Raw genomic sequence first — 21,893 nt, 5'->3', positions numbered from 1 at the left:
AAAAGATATAAATAGCAACATTAATTGATATACAGTCGAGGGATGAAGGAGTATCTCCTCGGCTGTGGCGCGACAAAAAGCGTGCAGGTCACACCCAAGGCATGCGCACGAGATGCTTGTGGTAAGATAACCTACAGTCCGTTTGACTCCAAATGAGAACGATGAATTGCAAAATAACTCGAAATCCAGAAAAGTGTATGAAACATCAATACGGTACTTGACCATGAACCAGCAACAGTCCAACCTATAATAGTGGCAGTCGGTTCAGGCACCAGCAGTTCCGACGACGAGATCTATGGCATGAGCGAGTCAGATTGCGACTGAAATTATCATGAGACGGCCCCTCTAACGCTCTGTAATTTCCCCTACCACAGACCGTGCAGTGCATGCGTGCTTGCGCTGTGCCTTCCACGGTTTGTCCCCCCTACGTGTCATGTACACATTTCTATACAAAATTACATGATAGTTTCTTAAAGAACTTCATCCGTCATGGGTCTTAAAATAAACAAAATTCAGATTTTGTTGGGTACAGGGTATTCATGGCCAAGTACCGTATTGATGTTTCAGTTATTGATTTCGAGTTATTTTGCAATTCATCGTTCTCATTTGGAGTCAAACGGACTGTAGAGGAGTGAGAGAAGAAGCGTACGTAAAAGGAAACAATAGCGCCAAGTCATGAAATATTTATATATGTCAACCATCATTTTGGCACCAGGTTTTTCACAATAATTTCCCATTAAACACACAATCACGCGACCATTGATCTAACTAGAAATACCAGTTTTGTCATATTTCATGTCCGAATAAACATATTACTTCATTGTTATCCTGTAATGCTGCGACCATTGTCATGCGCCTGCAGTGGTGGGTGCGAACAGACGATTTAAAGTCTCACAACAATGACATAATGTGTGTCAAACATGCTTGCTGCATGCACCCAACACGTCCGGTTGTACCAACAGTGTCGGTATAGGCCCCGCGGCACTAGTTTCAAACTGGCGACTTCCATTCCAGACTGGAATATTCTGGAATCGCTAATAGATTGCCAAAATTGTATAACAGTACCACCACGGCCTGTGGAAAGTCTCTTCCGTTTCAGATGTTTATCTTTCTGAAGCGATAGATATAAAAGGATTCTGACGGAACCAGTCGTACAGCCGGTAACTGTCGTTCTGAATCCCTCGTGTTTAATCTTTTCGGGATTGTACTTTCCCAATCTGGTAAGCGACGCTCTGATTGGTCGGGAAATGGTCGTTCTGACGTGACCTGCATGTAATGGGATGTCCTCAGATCTTTGTTCAGCGGTAGCGAGAACTAAGATCTGATTTTAATTAGATTGGAGAATGGCCAACCACCATTCAAACCAAAGATGACTTTGTCACGAAGCAAAATAATATGTCACATGGCAGGGGGTCGGCGCCAACCATTTCCACCCACCTGGGCCCCGTTCCTCAAAGCGATCTTAGCACTAAGGTGATCGTAAGTCCCATACTTTAACATAGGCTTACGATCATCGTAGCGCTAAGATCGCTTTGAGGAACGGGACCCCCGTCTACAAACAACAAAGCGATCTTAGTGCTACGACTATTGTAAGCCTTTGTTTAAGTTTTGGAGTTACGATCATCTTAGCGCTAAGATCGTAGCAATCCGGTTGTGCAAATTCATTGAGATATTGTGGGCGGAGCAAGATCACAATCATCCAGTTTCGATCAGGTAGTTTGATGCCGCCCAAGGAGAAGTATCAAACCTATAGACCATGACAACTTGCCAACGATTATCACAATGCTGTTACGCATCTAGTTGGACTGAATTATGTAATTTTGAGATGTGAGGTGAGGTGAAATGGGGTTTAACGTCGCGTCCAAGATTATTACACTTATAATTATAGCTTCGTGTATGCACGGGTGTGTGTGGCTGCTTGTACTAGTCCGGACTAAAGCCGATTTATAGTGCTAGCCCACGGAGATACCATGCTGCAGTTTAACATGAATACACCACTCAGACACAGTATACTGACTCTGGGCCGACCAGTCCTTGTTTTAGCTCCTTAATGCCGAGAGCCAGACAGGGTAACAACAAGTACCATCTTTTAACGTCTTTAGGTATGACGCGGCCGGGGATCGAACCCCGGACCTTCCGCTTTCCGGGCGGACGCTCTACCACTAGACCACGGAGGCGGTCTTGTAAATTTGAGATGTGACGGAAAAACGTATTTATTGTGTATTTTTGTGTCGCCAATGGTTATCTTTGTGCTAAAAACTTCCAGTGTTTGATATGAACTGTGAGCACTCAACTGTGAACTCGTCAAATTCGCTGCGCAGGGATGCGACCCTTAGATGTGCCAGAAACCTATGATCGTGGGTTCGATTTCCCGTTCACCCTGATTATGTTTCTAGGTTTGTCAGCACCATACCGTGATCGTGGGTTTCACCAAAGCGGTAAACGTCTGAGACCTGCACCACTTCGAGCTTTCCCCCCACATTAAGCTGACAATTAAGCCTTTATAAAAATTAAATAGTATTACTATTCAAAGTGTCGTTAAACCCAACTCACTCACTCATTGTAGGGGACACGGGTGGCCAAGTCGTCTAAGGCGCCGCGTGATTGGGTGGTCAAAGTTCATACAGGGTTTACCTGACGCGACCTTCTATGGAGTTATCCTCAGATCTTCATGGTAGAGGGCACCCCAGTCATTTAAGGCGCCGCGATTCGCTATGCAGAGTTGCGTCCCTTGGGCACGCCAGAAACCTTTGGTTGTTGGTTCGAATCCCGGTTCGCCCCTATTGTATTTCTAGGTTTGTCAGCACCATACCCGTGCTCGTGGTTTTTAGCGAAGTGGTAAACGTCTGAAACCTGCATCACTTCGGGCTTTCCTCCCACATTAAGCTGACACGCCGCGATATAACTGGAATACTGTTAAAAGCGGCGTTAAACACAACTCACTCACACATTGTAGTATCAGTAGTCGTAGTCGTAGTATCAGTGATAGACTAGTTGTCGTAGTATCAGTGATAGACTACTAGTCGTAGTGTCAGTAGTAGTAGCCATAGTTGTATCAATATAGTTAGTTGTTCTCGTGTAGTAGTAGTAGTAGTAGTAGTAGTAGTAGTAGTAGTAGAAAGAATACTAGTCGTAGTATCGGTAAAAGGTTAGCTTGTCATGCTCTGCATAATAACCATAAGCTGATCACGATCGTCATAGGTATAGGCCTATACATGGCATATATTGCGTACAAATTAAGTGGTTTAGTTTACAGCATACACCAACATTGTCCATTTCCTGCTGCGCTATCGCCTGAGCACCAGGGAGTCCATGGATATCGCACGTGTGTTATATATAAGCGTTAGGGCCTGTATGGAATTCTATATTCCGACACGTGTAGCAAATGTACGTCCTGATTGTTGACATGACTTGGAAGTGCTATGTAAGGGCTCAGTCACACATTCAGGATTTTTTACTGCCGTCCTTAATAGGACCTTTCCCAATTAAAATTTGTCAAAAGTCTGATCAAGATCCTGTGATTCGTGGCGGGAAATTCACAAACAATCAGATATTGTTCAGGAAGCGTCCCGATTCAGCCGTTCCAAGCCGAATTCTTCCCGATTCTCCCGTTCTCAATCTGAATCTGATCCCATTTGTATCTTCCGCATGGTACAAAACGACCGAATCTGTCGACGATCCCGACAGCGTCTCGATTCTCCCGAATGCGATGCGACAGAGATCCGACAGTGACCGAACAGTGAACCAACAGAGGCGGTTCGAGACCTTTCCCGATTCGTAAGACTCTAGCTGTTGCGAACGTATACGACTGCGTTCAGACTATGGTAGGACATTCCAGATTATGAGGATATCCGTAGTCGTAGTATCAGTGATAGACTACTAGTCGTAGTGTCAGTAGTAGTAGTAGTAGATTTTGCTGTTGACAGGAAAAAAATCCTCAGATTTACTACGAGGGATTCACTAATACCCCAACTTTTAAAGTAATATCCGACCGCCTCCGTGGTCTAGTGGTAGATCGAGCGTCCGCCCGGGGAGCGGAAGGTCCGGGGTTCGACTCCCGGCCGCGTCATACCGGTGGTTTTCACCGAAGTGGTAAACGTTACCCTGTCTGGCGCTCGGTATTAAGGGGCTAAAAACAAGGACTGGTCGTTTTGGAGTCAGTATACTGTGTCTGAGTGGGGTGTTAAACTGCGGCATGGTATCTCAGTGGGCTAGCACTATAACTCGGCATCAGTCAGGACTCTTACAAGAACACACACACACACACACACGTGCACTATATGAATGTTAAACGTTAAACTCCATTTCACCTCACCTCACCTCACCTCACCTCTCTAGAGCCTCCCAAGCTCCTTTTCAGCGCGTGACATCTTCCTTACGCTCTCGCTGTGAGGAGCTTGAAACAACCCCAAGCTCATTCCAGTGCGTGACACCTTCGTTACGCTCCCGGTATCATACGTTTGTGGGGAGCCCCGAGCTATGACTGGTCAAGCTCCTTCCCAGCGCGCGACACCTTCGTTACACTCTCGGTAAGAGAGCTCGGCGAACGGGCTATCGCTGTGAGGAGCTTGGTGACTGGTGGCAGCGGTACGCTATCACTGTGGGGAGCTTGAAAGAAATCTGACAAACTCGCACATGATCTGTCCTATCTCATTTCCGTATTAAATTGACACTGATGACCTGATTCACTGATTGTTATCTTCGCTGGCAGTTGTTCAATATGTAGCGACATGCTCATCTAGGCACTCTTCTCCCTGCAGTATAAACAATGTCCAGTCTTGACACGGCCGTTTCTAGGACAAACCCTTCTATTCAGGATCCGGAGGACAGCAGCGATGACGACAGTGACACCTTCCCGAGGACCCCACATCGCTGTACATCCGTCGTCTGTCACTGTGGTGTGTCGGATGAAACCACGGACCTACTAGGCACTTCAAGGTTGATATGCTTGTGAACCCACCTCTTCTAAGGCCATCTTATTATCAGGTTTAGCCGATCTGAATAATAGTGCTATCACCTTGGCATGCTACACATTGTTATGTTTTTGCTAAATACTCGTTTACGAGGTGGGGAAATATGCATACAATTTTCTGAAGAGTTTTGCATAGATTAATTTTGGAGGTTCAAAATAGACCTGTTGATAACGCCCATTCCAGCAGGTGCATATATCGCATATGGGCACAGCTCAATTTCACTTTGGTAACTATAAGAATGACTTTTACCTATGCTGACTTGTAGAGGGCATGGTGCTGATTGGCTGATTAGAAAGCTCACTTGTTGCCACGCCCCACATCCTAGCCTGGGGCTAGTAGAAATTCCTTTGGGCTAATGCAAATTTTCCAGTTTCCCCATTTTTTAACATTACAAGGACATTTTATCCTTACTTGGTCTAGTAAAGCTTTTCAGTTTAGTTCTAACCCTGTGGGGGCGTCATCTTCATGCAGCGAGGCACTCTGATGTATCGTATCATGTTTACAATCATATGTCCTTGGTATTAGGTTAAGCTATTGAACACCTTTCAGCAAATATTTCCTTAAGTACTCCAACATAATACTGAGATGTGAACCCTGTAAGGACAAGTACTCCCCATAAAAACTGATCTTAACTGAAATGTCCCATAAGTACCAGTATTTAACACAAATACTGACTAAGCATTCCTAAGCATTGCTGATGTATGGGTGAAAATCTCAACACCGTAACAATTTCCCACTTGACCTGTACATCAGTAGTTTGTTTGCAGAAATGTATTTTAAAATATTTGATTTCCTTTTCAAGACTATTCACAAGTAGATTACCTTTCTTCAAATGTAAAATGCTAAAAAAATGTACTTTCAAGTTAATATTTGTTTGTTTATAAGCAAATATTTTCTGGATTTACTAAAAACATGGCTGTCCCTCAGCTGGACCAGAATAAAAAATAATACCTAATCTATATCTAAATATTCTAAAAATGTAACAAATTTTGTTTTTCACACTCTCAAATGAACATTAATTACATGTATCCTATCATTATTATCTAAAACCTAATTGAAAAAAAAATAAATAAGAAAAAAAAGATGTCCCTCAAAAGGCACTCAACTCCGTTACAACGTACCAATACTAAAAAAATAACTGTGCTATGGGAGATAACTCTCATACGCTTCCTCTTTTGGCAACATGTGTATGAAGTTCATCTGCTGGTGATAGATAGATGCCACATTTATGTACAATGTTCAAGCCAATGACATCAAGATATGTCTGTTAAGTACAGTATGTTTTCTGAGCCTCAACTCTGTTACACTGTCTATAGATCTATATCTCATTCTAATTTCCTTCACTTTTCCAAGAGAAATTGGTTAGCAAGACCATGTTAGCAGTGAGTATTTTAATTTCCATAAAAAGCAAAGCATGCTGGGATATGAGCCATTTATAGTAAGGTTTCTCAACTCCGTTACACTCAACTCTGTAATGCTGTACAGCGTAACGGAGAGGAAAAATTTGTGCATCTGCACAATTTCGATAGTTATTGTCAGTACATAGCTTTGTTCTTCACGAATATTTTATTTTATTTTAACCCTATACCTGACAAATAATTTTCCCACAGTCTGGAGTAAGAACTTTTTTTTTAAATAGTCACTCAGACTGCTCTGATGTTTTGGATGAACAAGATGTTAGGACCTGTGCAAAATGTGGATTTGATTCTATTGATAGCGCTCTTTCCGACAGTGGACTAATTATTGAAGACAGAACTGTTGTCTTTTACATTGATGGGAGTGCCTGGCTATTGTGTTTTGGCTGCAGAAAGCAATTTCATTATGCATGTATAAACAACATGTTTTCTGACAGTGTTGATGATATGATTGATCTGAAATTTGATCTTGAAGTTTTATAATATATTATAGTGATCTAAAATGGCATTTTAAGCAACTTTGTGCTTATTTATTTCAACGTCTATACAAAGGGTTGAACATTAGTAATTTAGTAGACCCACTTTTGTATGCCATTACTGCAGTAACTGGCTCATAAACCATGAGTACCAAAGTCCTGACAAGTAACACAACACAGTGCATGTATTTTCACATTTCATCTCAAAAGGGATGAAAAGGTTGTTATTTTATGCTAGAGAGCAATAACAAAATATATGAGTTACAACTCCGTTACAACAAACTCAACTCTGTTACGTCAGGATTTTTTTAATAGATGACTTCTTTTGACAACTGACGAAAAACTTTGTTGTTTTTATGAGTTTTAACTTTAGATTAGGACTAATGATAATATATGTTGTGACAAAAGATGAAAAATACTATATTTTGGATACCGTCTTTCATGTAAATGACTTTGTTGTCTAGGCAAACTTTTGAAATATGGAGCGAGCACTTACAAATGTCCAATCATACATTTTATTTAGCCAGTTTGCATTTGTTTAACACTGAATTGTATTCACACTTAATGTTAATTGCTGAATACGATTTTATATTTCAAAGCAACCTAGCGCTATTAAAATTACTTTCCATTTTGTGATCCGTAACGGAGTTGAATGTCCTAGCAGATTAGGCTAATTCATTAATTATTTTCTAATTAATTAAACACATCACTGCACTGCATTGAAATAGAAAGTACTTCTCAAGTATCATATTCTCTAATATCAAGAGAAAAATTATATTAGGGACACTTTTATTTTTGCAAGTTGATATCAGAAAATTTGTCGGTTTTGAGATTTTTACCCGTATACTAAATGTATTTACATATTATTGCTTGAGTTACCTGAGTTATCCAGAAAATGATACAATCACAGTGTATTAGGCATCCTGTTCAATAAAGTGACCCCTAACACTTCAAGACCAATCTGGACCGCCTCCGTGGTCTAGAGGTAGAGCGTCCGCCCAGAGAGCGGAAGGTCCGGGGTTCGTTCCCCGGCCGCGTCATACCTAAAGACGTTAAAAGATGGTACTTGTTGTTACCCTGTCTGGCGCTCGGCATTAAGAGGCTAAAACAAGGACTGGTCGGCTCGGAGTCGGTATACTGTGTCTGAGTGGGGTATTCATGTTAAACTGTGGCATGGTATCTCAGTGAGCTAGCACTATAAATCAGCATCAGTCCGGACTAGTACAAGCAGCCACACAAACACATGTACATGCACGTCGCTATATAAGTGAAATAATCTTGGACGCGACGTTAAACCCCATTTCACCTCACCTCACCTCAAGACCAATCTAAGTATTTTTTATAAGCGGCCCCATATATAAGCGCCCCAATATATATATATAGAATACTAAACGAGCTCCCGTGTAATACCAATTTTATGAAACGAGTGAATAGTTCTGGTATCTGACGAGCGAAAGCGAGTCAGATACCACAACTATTCACGAGTTTCATAAAATTGGTTTTACACGAGAGCGAGTTTAGTATTTTATTTATTACTTGTCATTTATAATGTTTTTAGAATTATACTGTTGAGTGTAAATAGGCTGACACCTACACGATCCATGGCATAATCCTATTGAGTTTAACACAATAATACTTCAAACACGTCAAAAGTTGAAACGTATGAATTTAATATCATACAATGGTCCACCTTTAGAATTCAGGCGTTCGTCCCACAAAATTATCGTAGTGCTAAGGCTATCACAACTCACATAATTTAACTTAGACTAACGACTGTCGTTGCGCTAGAGTACGATCGCCTTGTGGAACGGGGCCTTGCACCTTAAAGTTTACAATCACGTCACAATACCCGATGACGTAATTTGTTGAATTTTGTTGCAAGTTCCATCGGCGAAACAATGCCATGTGACGTCAGCCTAGCAACAAGGTTGCTTGGGTCAATGAGTGTGCATAAGCTCCTCCCAGTGATCTATCATCTCCACACACAATGTCGTTGAATACGCCAAGGGATGTTGAGAGCTTTCAATATTTTTTCGTGAAACGTGTTCCGAGAGTACATAAGCACGCGTTTTGGTATTACACAATGTGTAATAAAGCTGTATGTTTATTAAACGGGTGATCTCTTCACGGGCAAGTAATAAATCATTTAATTAAATCATTTATCGATGACTATGATGACAGCCTATGTCATAATAACATGTATGTCATATCCCAATGATAAGTATGGTGCACATGAACTACTGAATGGAAAAGGGGCGGTTGGGTAGCGTAGTGGTTAAAGCGGTCGCTCGTCACGCCGAAGACCCGGGTTCGATTCCCGACATGGGTACAATGTGTGAAGCCCATTTCTGGTGTCCCCCGCCGTGATATTGCTGGAATATTGCTAAAAGCGGCGTAAAACCATACTCACTCACTCAATCACTGAATGGAAAAACATGGATTCCTTTGATCCTCTTGATGTTTGAGACAAGGTATATAGATAAAAAAACAAAAACTATTGATACAGTGTTGTCAAATTGCCATTAAAGGTTATCAGGTGGTTTCAGATTGAATGTATGGAAGTTGAAGTTGGCTGTCACAGGTACAGTCTGTAAATATCATCACCATGACAAATGTCTTGATGAATGATGACAAGCTGTTTTACATCAGTACACACTTTGGCATACCTGACCTTGCGACCAATGGTTTGTCGGAAATGATTCTGAGTAAGTCCAACCTTCCATTTTCATGGAAAATGAGTAATGCAGCCAGGCTCTCATCAACATGACCTGGTTGCAAGAACAACCATAACAACTGTTACATAAGTTCTGATCAGCACATTTAAATGTTTATAATAGTTTCAGGAAGCACACATTGATCACAGAAACATCCCAGCTTCATTTCTTTCTGAAACTCTGTGTCACATAATGGCACCCCTTGCATGCGTTATGTTCAAATTGCCCGAGACTAACTCAATTTAACCATGTTTAACTGTTGATAAGTTCATAGATTCAAATACATTAATTACTTAAAACTGAAAAATTTTCCATTGTTTTTTTAAAAAAATATATTGAAATGTGATAAGTATTCAATACCTACAAATATGATTAATTCATGGATATTTTCATTGTCACTTTGAATTATATGTCAAATTGTTGTGTCCCTTTTAACTTTTTCATAACCATTTTGACATTTTTCCCAGTTACTTCTTGATGTGTGGCAAGTTTTTTGATAGTACTGGTTCAAACACATTTGTGAGCAAGAAGACATCTGATCCTCATCATACCAATAGACATTAAAAGTTGTTACTTGTTGTTTCCCTGCCTGGTGCGTGATAGTGTCTATTGTATCTGTTGTAATCATATGCATACAACCACCTTCATGACCTAATGTTTATAGCATCTGCCCAGACAGCGGAAGGTCAGTGGTTTGATCCTTATCATACCAATAGACATTAAAAGTTGTTACTTGTTGTTTCCCTGCCTGGTGCGTGATAGTGTCTATTGTATCTGTTGTAATCATATGCATACAACCACCTTCATGACCTAATGTTTATAGCATCTGCCCAGACAGCGGAAGGTCAGTGGTTTGATCCTTATCATACCAATAGACATTAAAAGTTGTTACTTGTTGTTTCCCTGCCTGGTGCGTGATAGTGTCTATTGTATCTGTTGTAATCATATGCATACAACCACCTTCATGGCCTTATGTATATAGCATCTGCCCAGACAGCAGAAGGTCAGTGGTTTGATCCTCATCATACCAATAGACATTAAAAGTTGTTACTTGTTGTTTCCCTGCCTGGTGCGTGATAGTGTCTATTGTATCTGTTGTAATCATATGCATACAACCACCTTCATGACCTAATGTTTATAGCATCTGCCCAGACAGCGGAAGGTCAGTGGTTTGATCCTTATCATACCAATAGACATTAAAAGTTGTTACTTGTTGTTTCCCTGCCTGGTGCGTGATAGTGTCTATTGTATCTGTTGTAATCATATGCATACAACCACCTTCATCGCCTTATGTATATAGCATCTGCCCAGACAGCAGGAGGTCAGTGGTTTGATCCTCATCATACCAATAGACATTAAAAGTTGTTACTTGTTGTTTCCCTGCCTGGTGCGTGATAGTGTCTATTGTATCTGTTGTAATCATATGCATACAACCACCTTCGTGGCCTAATGTTTATATCATCTGCCCAGACAGCGGAAGGTCAGTTGTTTGATCCTCATCATACCAATAGACATTAAAAGTTGTTACTTGTTGTTTCCCTGCCTGGTGCTCGGCATAAAGGGATAAGGCAAGGGCTGTCAGTATAATGTGTCTAAAGGGTATCCATGTTAAAACTGCAACATGGTATCTCAGTGGGCTTGCACTATAAAACCGGAATAAGTCTCGGATCCAAGCAGCTATGCATTCTTGTGCATGCACATCGCTATGTAAGTGCAATAATATAGAACCAACATTTCTCACCTCACCTCACCTCACCTCACCTCACCTCACCTCACCTCACCTCACCTCACCTCACCTCACCTCACCTCACCTCTACTCACCTTCCATCTAAAACCTGCATCACCGGGATTTCTCCCCACATCAAACACAGGTAAAATATTCAAAGCCCTATTTAACCCAATTCACTCATTACTCAAGATAACAGACACATCAGGAAGATTAAAGATTGTTTTCAAAATGTAAATTTTATTCCAAATGTAGAAAATGTAAAGTAATGGATTTGCTACCCTTGTAACAGATGCTCAGATAATGTGATAGTAATGCAGATGTGTACTAGAGTGACATCTTTCTGAGGCAAGGGAGTTAACTGACTGTTAAAGTCCAGTTTCCACCCTTGCCAAATTAGGCTGGAATTTTTGGGCTCGATTGTAGCGCCACCATTGGCGATTACAAGTAATGTCCCTTCTTAATGATCCTCCTACTGACCAATCAGATTCTACCTCTCATATCACATGCATTTGCTTAAAATAAAATGGTCGCACCCAGTGAAGATTATCTAATCGATAATCAAAATCTACATTGTAATAAAACAAGTCCTACTCACGAAATGCATCAAATCATGTGAGCACCTTGATTAAAAACATGAAAAGATTTGGAAACTATCTGTAGATGCCGAATCGGCAGTACGCAATTGCAAATCCTGCAATCGACAGAAATATGCACAGCAGTTTACGAACCAGATGTCGATTTCACTACTCCAGGCCCTCTTAATGTCAAACACTGAATATGATACATTTGACTGGTATACACTTCACCAACAACACAACGGTCATACAACGGTAGAAGGTTTTTGGCATGTAATATCAGTATCAGTTATTGCTGTCATAATCATAAAAAACTTGGCCTGCTGTATTTGGTAAGCATTATTCACTGTATGATTGGTATTCTAGAAGTTTGTGAGTAAATAAGAAAACATATATAACTTTATGAATAGCAACTGGTTTTTAGCATATGTTGACGCTTCACTGTAGATTCTTACACCGTTATCAGGCTGGCTTCATTATGGTGAAAAGAACTGATGATTTTCTTACAGAGGATTATTATGCCCCACCACGAAGTGGAAGGGGGATATAGGAATGTGTGCCGTCTGTCCGTCCTTCCGTCCATCATGTTTCATTTTCGAGCAGAACTAAATACAATGAGAGATATCTTAACCAAACTTGGCACATAGATAGGTCTAGTGGTGAACTGGTGTCTTTTGATAGTTTGGGATTTAAAAAAAATGTTTTTCAAGTTTCCATTTTGACTTAGACTAAAATTGGCGGTAGTGCTTGTTTCCAGAGCAGATCTTAAAAAACATACAATATTTCTTGATTTGCAGACAACCGGACATGTCACATTGGCGAGGATATGAGTATTTCATGTTTGTTCCGTTTTATGAATATGCTTTTAAGGGGTTCGAAGAAACCACTTTTCCTTGAGATGCTGCCTTGCCCGTATGAGTCATGAGCTTTGACGTAGCTGCATCCTCTCCAGTCAAGTGTGTCAGTTTCAGCTGCCAAGTCATGCAGCATGATACAGCTGAATCCCGATGAGGGGGTCGCGCAGGCACTTGTCTAAGTTAGGCCAGTCATATCATTGATTTGTTTACTGAATTTCTTGGCCAAGGTACAGGAAGCAATTTAATAAAAAAAAGATAGATGCTGTTGGGGTTTACTTGAGCATGTTGAGGTGAATTTCCTCGAGAACAATGGGATTCAGTAAAAGTTAACTATGCTTGACATGTTTAACATGTTCAAAATAAGTGCAATTTATTTCTATATTTATTAGAAGGTAGGACAGGCTTATGCAAAGAAGAAAACTAAATAAAAATATTCTTTTTAAAAATCTGATTGTCTTGTCACATGAAAATAAATAAGAAAATAAGAATCTCCTAATATAACAAATGTCATATTTGGGATAACACTTTCTTTGTAAAGTACAGATTCTAGTACTTTTTGGGTTGAGTCCCATCCGTGATACAAACCCACAAAATCTCATAAAAATCCCATCTTTAACTCGATGACACAATCTGACAATTATTTTTTATGACCCTCCCCTAAAGACTGTCATAATTTTTGGTGGTCCTCCCCTGATTCCATCTGCCCCACCCCCTAAAATAAATGGCCCCTTATCATGGTTGACATCTAGAGAGCACCTCCATGGTCTAGTGGATAGAGAGTTTGCCCAGAGAGCAGGTTGTGGATGGTTCAATCTCTGGCCACATGATACCAAAAGACTTTGAAAGATGGTACATACCTGCTGTTACCCTGTCTGGTGCTAGGCATTAGGGGAATTAAACAAGGACTGGTCGGCTCGGAGTGTACTGTGCCTCAGTGGGCAGTGTTCAAAATAAGCACCTGCCCTTAGGCCCGTGGCAGGTAGTTCTCGTATTGGGCCCACAGTTTCAAATTTGTATGGGTCCTTTTGGCCTGCAGTGAATGTATGTGTTGATTTATTTGTCTTAATGTAAAACCAGCATTAGTCTGGACAAGTACAAACAGCCCCACACACATTTTAAAGGGCAAGTTCACACGGAAATTAACCTATTTTTCTTGTACTTTTTCCACATTAAAAGTGTTAACCTAGAAGTGTCATAGACAAAAATATAAAAATATCACAATTAATTAACATATTTTTCGCATTAAAACGATTTATATTTTTCACATTTACCAAGTGTTCTATTTCCACAACAAAAACACAATGGCTTATGCCCCTTGCAATATGACGTCATTGGTGCCAATTGATAAACATTATGACGTCATCATGCTTTGTTAGAGCCGCTTCACGTGGTGTAGGTCTAGATGTGTGATTCTAGCGTCTCAGATGCCAGCCAGCATAGTGTTATGCTGAGTCACCACTGCGTCGGAGTGTGTCGTAGACCATGTTGTTTTACCGCAAACTGGTACTTGATATCTTTTGCGTTGAGAATAGACAGGGACCCAGTTGAATTGGCACCAATTACGTCATAATCTAAGGGGGATAACTCAGGCCTGTTTAGCTCGAAAAACGAAGGCCTCATAACGGCATATCATTTTCACACTATTGTGAGCTTCCTACTTTCACTGTGAAAAAAATGAGTGTATATTTTCAAACACAGATACTAATTAATTCTAAAATTGCGTTTTGTTTAGAAAAAGAAAGAAAGTGATTTTTGCGTGTACACTTCCCCTTTAAGGGGAAGTAACTCTTTGACTTGGCATGATAAAAAAAACAGTCCAAGCAACAAGTTTATTCCACCCTACAGACGTGTATCGGTGATCACTCTAAACATCCCAAATCCATGTTTCTTCCAATTTGTGTGTTATTTCTCTCTTTCCAACTTTTGAAAACCATACCTGTAAACAAATAATAAACCCAAGTATGGTCGTATTGGTGAGCAATGACTGCTCTTCTTGAATCACATGAACACGTTTCTACACGGGAAAATAATTGAGAGTATCATCACTTCGCCATGATGCGTACCATGTCTCGTCACCTGACCAGTAACCAGATGTATGGACTGGTGCATGTTCAAGGAAATGGAAAGTAAAACTTATAACCTGTAACAAGCGCAGAGCTGTTTCCTCATCAGCATTGAGAGGTATCACACAATGTTACAAATACTTCCCTTAAGAACTTCTCTTGTCCCCATACTCTGCAGTATACAGAGGGCCTCTGTGCTATTCTCCCTGGACGTGATGGAGGACTTGAGGTATGCAAAATGTCGTGCTGACCATGGCATCATCGTTCGTCATTATATATGAAGCATTGCAATAAGCATCATATACATTGTACTGCTCGCCTTCACAGCTTGTGGCATGACTTGCTGTTTCTGTTCAAATTCATGCCTGTCAAATATGGGAGATCTATTTTTAAAAACTCCAGAAGCCTATACAGTGTATGGTAGCATTTCATTCCTGCTAGGGGCGGTCGGGTAGCCTTGTGGTTAAAGCGTTTACTCGTCATGCCAAAGACTGGGTTTGATTCCTGACATGGGTACAATGTGTGAAGCCCATTTCTGGTGTCCCCCACTGTGATATTGCTGGAATGTTGCTAAAAGTGGCATAAAACCATACTCACTCATTCCTGCTGGTTATATGGACCGTAAGTTACTGGCAGTGACATTATGATGTGTTTTTGTTAATTTAATGTATAACCAGGTGAGCTACAGTGCTTTAATGTGTATTAGATATCATAGGGTTTGCTTTTGATGACTTAAATTTCAAAGAACAATGGTTCAAAATAGTAGAAGCAAATATTTTTCCAACTTTCAATGAATATCGTGTTTAAATGTCTTATCTTTCTTGCAGAAACTCGACACCGCAATCAGCTGACATTGGCCCACTGACGAATTCTTACTCATCATCTGGTAAGAAATGTACTGCAACTCATGAAATTAATTCACCTCCAAATAATGCAAGTGATGTCCCCTGACAAAAATATTTAGAGGTTGCCTTCCCTTTAAAATTTATGCCATAAAGCGATCTCATTTATCGGCAAACGACTCCGAATACTGACTGCATACTGCTGCTTACAGGGTAGACACCACATGTGAATCTGACACTTTGATGAGCAGCGCGTTGTAGCTCTTAATTTTAGGGTGGTTTGACAAGGTGGTCATCATACACCTAAACTGTCTTGACTGCTTGGTCAACTTGAGTAAACTAACATTCACAAGACTTGACGCAGTTCTTGGTGAAAGTTACATACCAAATATTTTTTTTAAATATTGTTATTATTATTATTGTTGTTGTTAATATTGTTGTTATCATTTCCTGTTCTCTGTTGTCTTTGTGCAGGAAATCATTGTCATGATGATACAGAGTTGGGGAAAGTAGACAAGGGCGCTCGGCGGAAACTTATCATAGCCAGTGTGCTATGTCTTCTTTTCATGATAGGAGAGATTGCCGGTAAGAATCCTTGTCAAACAACGGTGTGCTGCATTCTGAATTGTTGTATGGGATTTTAAATTCTGGACTTTTCAATGCATAAGAACAATGAATACTTTTCTTGAGAAATATCTATTTTTTCTCAATCCCAAAATTTAAACAAATATGGTGTGTCTTGGTATATGGATATGGCATTCACAATGTATTAACTTATATCAATGTTGATCAAAAAAAAATTATTTGGGTATTTTTCATTCTGCTGACAATGAGGTTTCAGTTGTCACAGAAGCATATGACAGAATGTGTCATGATGTCATGTCCAGTCTCTCAGCTGGAAGAGTCCACCGTGGGCATCATCTTCCTGAATCAAGGGAGTTAACTGACTGAAGTCTAGTTTTCAGCCTTTTCGAACTATGTCCCTTCTATGTCCCTCCTATTGACCAATCAGATTCCACCTCTCATATCACTTGTATTTGTTTCAAATATAATGGTTTTGCCCAGACAAGACGATGTGATCAATAATCAAGATTTATATTGTAATAAAACAGGTCTTACTTTGCGAAATCACAATCAAATCACGTGAGCACCTTGATTAAAAACATGAAAAGATTTGGAAAATATCTGTTGACGCAAAGTTTTCGGTACACATGCTTTGCAAATCCTGCAATTGACCAAAAGCTGCTTTGCAGTTTACGAACCAGATGTCAATTTCATTACACGATTTTGATTGGACTATGCAAATACTCGTTAGACCAGCTAAAATATAACTCCATAATTCCAGCCTAGTTCAGTAAGGGTGGAAACTGGACTTTCATAGTCAGTTAACTCCCTTGCCTTAGGAATATGCTTGGCGCCAGTGTGGTTGGCGACCGTTGTTTATGTTTAGCGGCAGACTGCCTAGGTAGTGGGAGAGTTACCTCCCTTGGCTTGTGTCGTCTTCTCCTCACATGTTGTTTGGCCATTACTGAGAAGTAAAGCTACAAGTATATTGGAATACCTGTGTTGGGTTGTGAATTGCGAGGGTCCAAGCTGGCGTGGTGGCAGCGGAGACGATCATCCGCATCTCTGAACACGGCACTTAACCTGACTTTTGCAGTTACTACACGAATAAGTGTGCAATCTACCTGGTCGACATCGCCACGATAGCGCGGGTATTTCAAGTAGGCCTACTAGCATAACATCATGGCAAACACTCACAGAGCACCGAAACAGTGGTCTCTCACGAAACATGAAACTGTTAATTCGTTTGAGAATTGGAAACAAAACCTACTATATACGTTATCACTGGACACAAATTTTGCAACATTTCTTGCTGACGGCGCCACGTGGGGAAAACGTACACGTGCAACCCCGTTACGAGGATTTGAAAATGATGGGGAAGACGTTGCTGGAGCTCAACGCAAGACGGCAGTGCAAAAGGTAACATCACTCGAGTTAATGTTGGGCCAAATCGCCAATTATTGTCCTGTAATTGCCAGGAACACCATTGTGAAAAGTTCAGTATCGATTTCAAGTATCTGGCAGACTATCAGACTACACTACGGCTTCCAGTCATCTGGTGCACATTTTCTTGATTTGTGTGACATACACCTCCAACCTGAGGAGCGACCAGAGGATCTTTACCAGCGCCTGTCTGCATTTATGGAAGATAATCTGCTCAGACAAAATGGCGGAATCACTCATCATGGAGAGGCGATTGGCGAGGATGAGGAATTAACACCTACGTTAGAGAACATTATTATCCTGACTTGGTTGCGCCTTATCCATCCTGATTTGCCCAAGCTGGTGAAGCAACGATATGGAACGGAACTGAGATCCCGTACTCTAGCGTCAATTAAACCCTAAGATATCACAGGCACTCAATTCCCTGTTAGATGAAATACATTCATCTGAGGATGCCAAGGTCATGAGGACTGCTACCACTAGAGCAAACAACTTCAGTCAAAGATCTAATTTTAGACCTCGCATACAGCAGACATCCAATAAACGTCGTTACCAGTCAACCTCAAAAATGTGTCCCCTCTGTCACACAGCTGGTCGTCCTAATGACAATCACTTTCTCAGTGAATGTTCATACTTACCTGATCAAGACAGAAAATACCTGGCTAAGGCACGTCAAATAGCTAGCATCCTGGATGAGTCAGAGGATGAAGATGGACAGTACCCTCATACAGACACAGTATCTACACCTCCCGTTACTGCCTCAAGTGTAAACAATGCTTCAGTCAATAGAGTCAGTGTACGTCAGTCTCCATATATGAACGCATTTTATGGTCATAATGTCATATGTCTTACCCTCGACAGTGGAGCTACAGGTAATATGATCAGTCAGACTACTGCCAGGAGACTCGGCATTGAAGTCACCAAAAGTTCACACTCTGCCCATCAGGCTGATTGTTCATCCCCACTCCATATTGTTGGTGAAACATGAGTAACTCTCAGCCGTGACAATAAGGATTTTATTTTCGAGGGCCTTGTTGTGGAGAACCTTGATGTTGAGTTGCTTGCAGGAACACCGTTCATGGAAATAAATGATGTTGCCGTTCGCCCAGCTAAGCGCCAAATTACACTTGGAGATGGAACCACCTTCCAGTACGGCAACCAAGAAACCCACTCGTCACACCATACAGTTAGACGTGCACATGTCTTACGAGCGCCTAAGTCCCCTACAACAATCTGGCCTGGCGATTTCATAGAGTTATCACTCCCGGATGACCTGATCCACTCAGATGACACATTCGCAGTGGAACCACGTCTAACAGGTGATTTATTCAAAGACCACAAAGAATGGCCAACACCAGATATAGTGTCCAGCGTTTCAGGGAAGATTAGAATTCCTAATGACACCAAAGAGCCTCTTGTCCTCAAGAAGCATGAGCACTTTTGCCAGGTTCAACAAGTATTCACCATCCCAAACTCTGGGACCGAGATGGTCGATAGTCAATCAGAAAGCATTCCTCTCAGACAGTCCACTACTACATGCAAGGTCAATTGTTCAGAACAGGTACGCATTGACCCAGATAACCAGTTCACACCAGACACTCGCAACAGTTTCCACGCCCTCATAAAGGAGTACGATGATGTGTTTAATCCACATGTCCATGGATATAATGGAAAATCTGGCCCGTTCAAGGCAGTTGTCAACATGGGTCCTGTCCAACCCCCTCAACGCAAGGGACGAGTCCCACAATACTCACGTGACAAACTTGTAGAGTTGCAAGACAAATTCGATGAGCTTGAGGACATTGGTGTCTTCGTCAAGCCTGAAGATGTGGGGATATCAGTGGAATATTTAAATCCATCCTTCCTTGTCAAGAAGTCAAATGGTGGATTTCGTCTGGTTACAGCATTCACAGATGTGGGGCGGTATAGTAAACCACAACCATCACTCATGCCTGATGTTGATTCTACATTACGCCAGATAGCTGCATGGAAGTACATCATAACCACAGATTTAACAAATGCGTTTTACCAAATACCCCTGTCACGTGGATCAATGAAATATTGTGGTGTGGCCACTCCCTTCCGTGGAGTCCGTGTTTATGCCCGATCAGCCATGGGCATGCCGGGCTCTGAAACTGCGTTAGAAGAATTGATGTGTCGTGTGCTTGGGCACTTGCTCAAGGAAGGATCAGTGGCCAAGTTGGCAGATGACTTATATTGTGGAGGTAATACCGTAGACGAGCTTCTGAACAACTGGCGACGTGTTCTACAGGCCTTGCAATTCAATGGACTAAAGCTTTCAGCTGCCAAGACTACTGTCGGCCCTTCTAGTGTGACCATCTTAGGATGGATTTGGAAAAATGGCTCAATTCAAGCAAGTCCTCACAGAATTTCCACCCTCTCTAGTTGCACCCGTCCATCTACAGTCAAGGGTTTGAGGTCGTTTATTGGAGCCTACAAAGTGTTAGCCCGGGTAATACCAGGTTGTGCTGGACTATTGGGTCCATTGGACACTCTTCAAGCTGGACGTCCTTCAGCAGAGAGAATAGTTTGGTCAGAGGTACTTATCTGTGCCTTTGGAAATGCTCAATCTGCACTATCCTCACATAAAACCATTGTTCTTCCTCGGAGGGATGACCAGCTATGGATCGTTACAGATGGAGCAGTGAAAAACCATGGCATAGGTGCTACTCTCTACATTACAAGGAACAACAGTACTCTCCTCGCTGGTTTCTTCAGTGCCAAACTGCGCCAGCGTCAAATGACATGGCTACCGTGTGAAATAGAAGCGCTATCTATAGCTGTTGCCACCAAGCACTTTAATCCTTACCTTGTACAGTCAAGCCTACAAGCATGTATCCTGACTGACAGTAAACCATGTGTTCAAGCATATGAAAAGTTGTGTCGTGGAGAGTTTTCAGCAAGCCCCAGAGTGTCTACCTTTTTGTCGACAGTGAGTAGATACCAGGCCTCTGTTCGCCATCTCAGTGGTTCTGCAAATATTCCATCTGATTTTGCCAGTAGAAATGCATCCAAGTGTGACGAGCCCCTGTGTCAGATTTGCTCATTCATTCGTCAAACTGAGGACTGTACGGTACGTGGTACTTCTGTTCAGGACATCATGTCAGGGAAATCTAAACTGCCATACACCAACAGGAATGCATGGCTCGCCATCCAGTCAGAGTGTTCTGATCTCAGACGCACACATGCTCATCTCATACAGGGCACTCGTCCATCCAAGAAACAAACTGATGTTAAAGACGTAAAACGTTATCTACAGTCTGTGACCATCGCCAAAGATGGTGTGTTGGTGATTCAAAGAAATGAGCCCCTTGTTACCATCAGAGAGTGCATCGTCATTCCACGACAAGTCTTGGATGGATTACTGACTGCAATGCACATCCAGTTAAATCATCCTTCTGCCCACCAGTTGAAACTCGTTGTGAACCGCTACTTCTATGCTTTGGACATGGATCAAGCAATAACTAAAGTTTCAAGCGGATGTTATCACTGTACATCTCTTCAACAGGTTCCCCACACAGTTGTGGCTCAGTCATCTACTGATCCCCCAGAGATCATTGGAGCCGTGTTTGCTGCAGATGTAATAAAAAGAGAACGACTTGAGAGAGACTCATACTTGTGTTGAGAGAATGTGTCACATCTTTCACCTGTACATGTGCCATTGAAAATGAGCAAAAGGGAACCCTACGTGAGGCTTTGATTCGCCTAAGTGTTGAGATGAGACCATTAGATGGACCCCCGGCGGTCATCAGAACTGACCCAGCTCCAGGGTTTAAGGCCTTAGTTCAAGATGACCTTCTCCGAAGTCAACGTCTTTGCATTGAAATTGGTCGAATAAAGAACAAGAACAAGAATCCCGTAGCCGAGCGAGCTATTCAAGAGCTGGAGCTGGAATTGTTAAAAAGTGATCCTTTGGGGGGGTCGGTCACACCTATAACCCTAGCTATAGCCACTGCTCAACTAAATTCTCGCATCAGATCCAGAGGGTTATCCGCCAGGGAAATGTGGACACAAAGAGATCAATTTAACAACCACCAAATACCCGTTGGAGACAGAAAATTGATCCTTGACCAACATCACCGGCGAACTACCAATCACCTACACAGTGAGATGTCTAAAGCCCATATCCCTAGCCTGCCCACCCCTAACATCAGCATTGGTGACCTGGTATATCTACATGCAGATCGTAATAAATCACGGTCACGAGATCAATACCTTGTG

General features: G+C 41.5%; 1 protein-coding gene across 3 annotated transcripts in view; it reads left to right on the top strand.

The window, feature by feature from the left end:
- The window catches only part of LOC124120569 (zinc transporter 2-like), a 44,474-nt gene that overhangs the window by 6,217 nt on the left and 16,364 nt on the right, over positions 1-21,893 (top strand). Inside the window, exons 1-3 of one of the 3 annotated variants that reach the window (XM_046483428.2) lie at positions 4,635-4,938; positions 15,630-15,688; positions 16,119-16,229. In XM_046483428.2, coding sequence (XP_046339384.1) covers positions 4,769-4,938; positions 15,630-15,688; positions 16,119-16,229 — 340 coding nt within the window. In that variant the 5' untranslated portion in view covers positions 4,635-4,768. Of the gene's footprint in view, positions 1-4,634; positions 4,939-14,929; positions 15,032-15,629; positions 15,689-16,118; positions 16,230-21,893 lie in introns of those variants that run through there. The other 2 variants (XM_046483430.2, XM_046483429.2) reach the window with 2 other exon arrangements.

The sequence above is a fragment of the Haliotis rufescens genome, unplaced genomic scaffold (genome assembly GCF_023055435.1).
Source record: "Haliotis rufescens isolate VD_foot unplaced genomic scaffold, xgHalRufe1.0.p SCAF_1, whole genome shotgun sequence".
NCBI classification, from domain to species: domain Eukaryota; kingdom Metazoa; phylum Mollusca; class Gastropoda; order Lepetellida; family Haliotidae; genus Haliotis; species Haliotis rufescens.
Note: the sequence above shows the minus strand (reverse complement) of the source record. Positions and strands in the feature narration are given on the sequence as shown.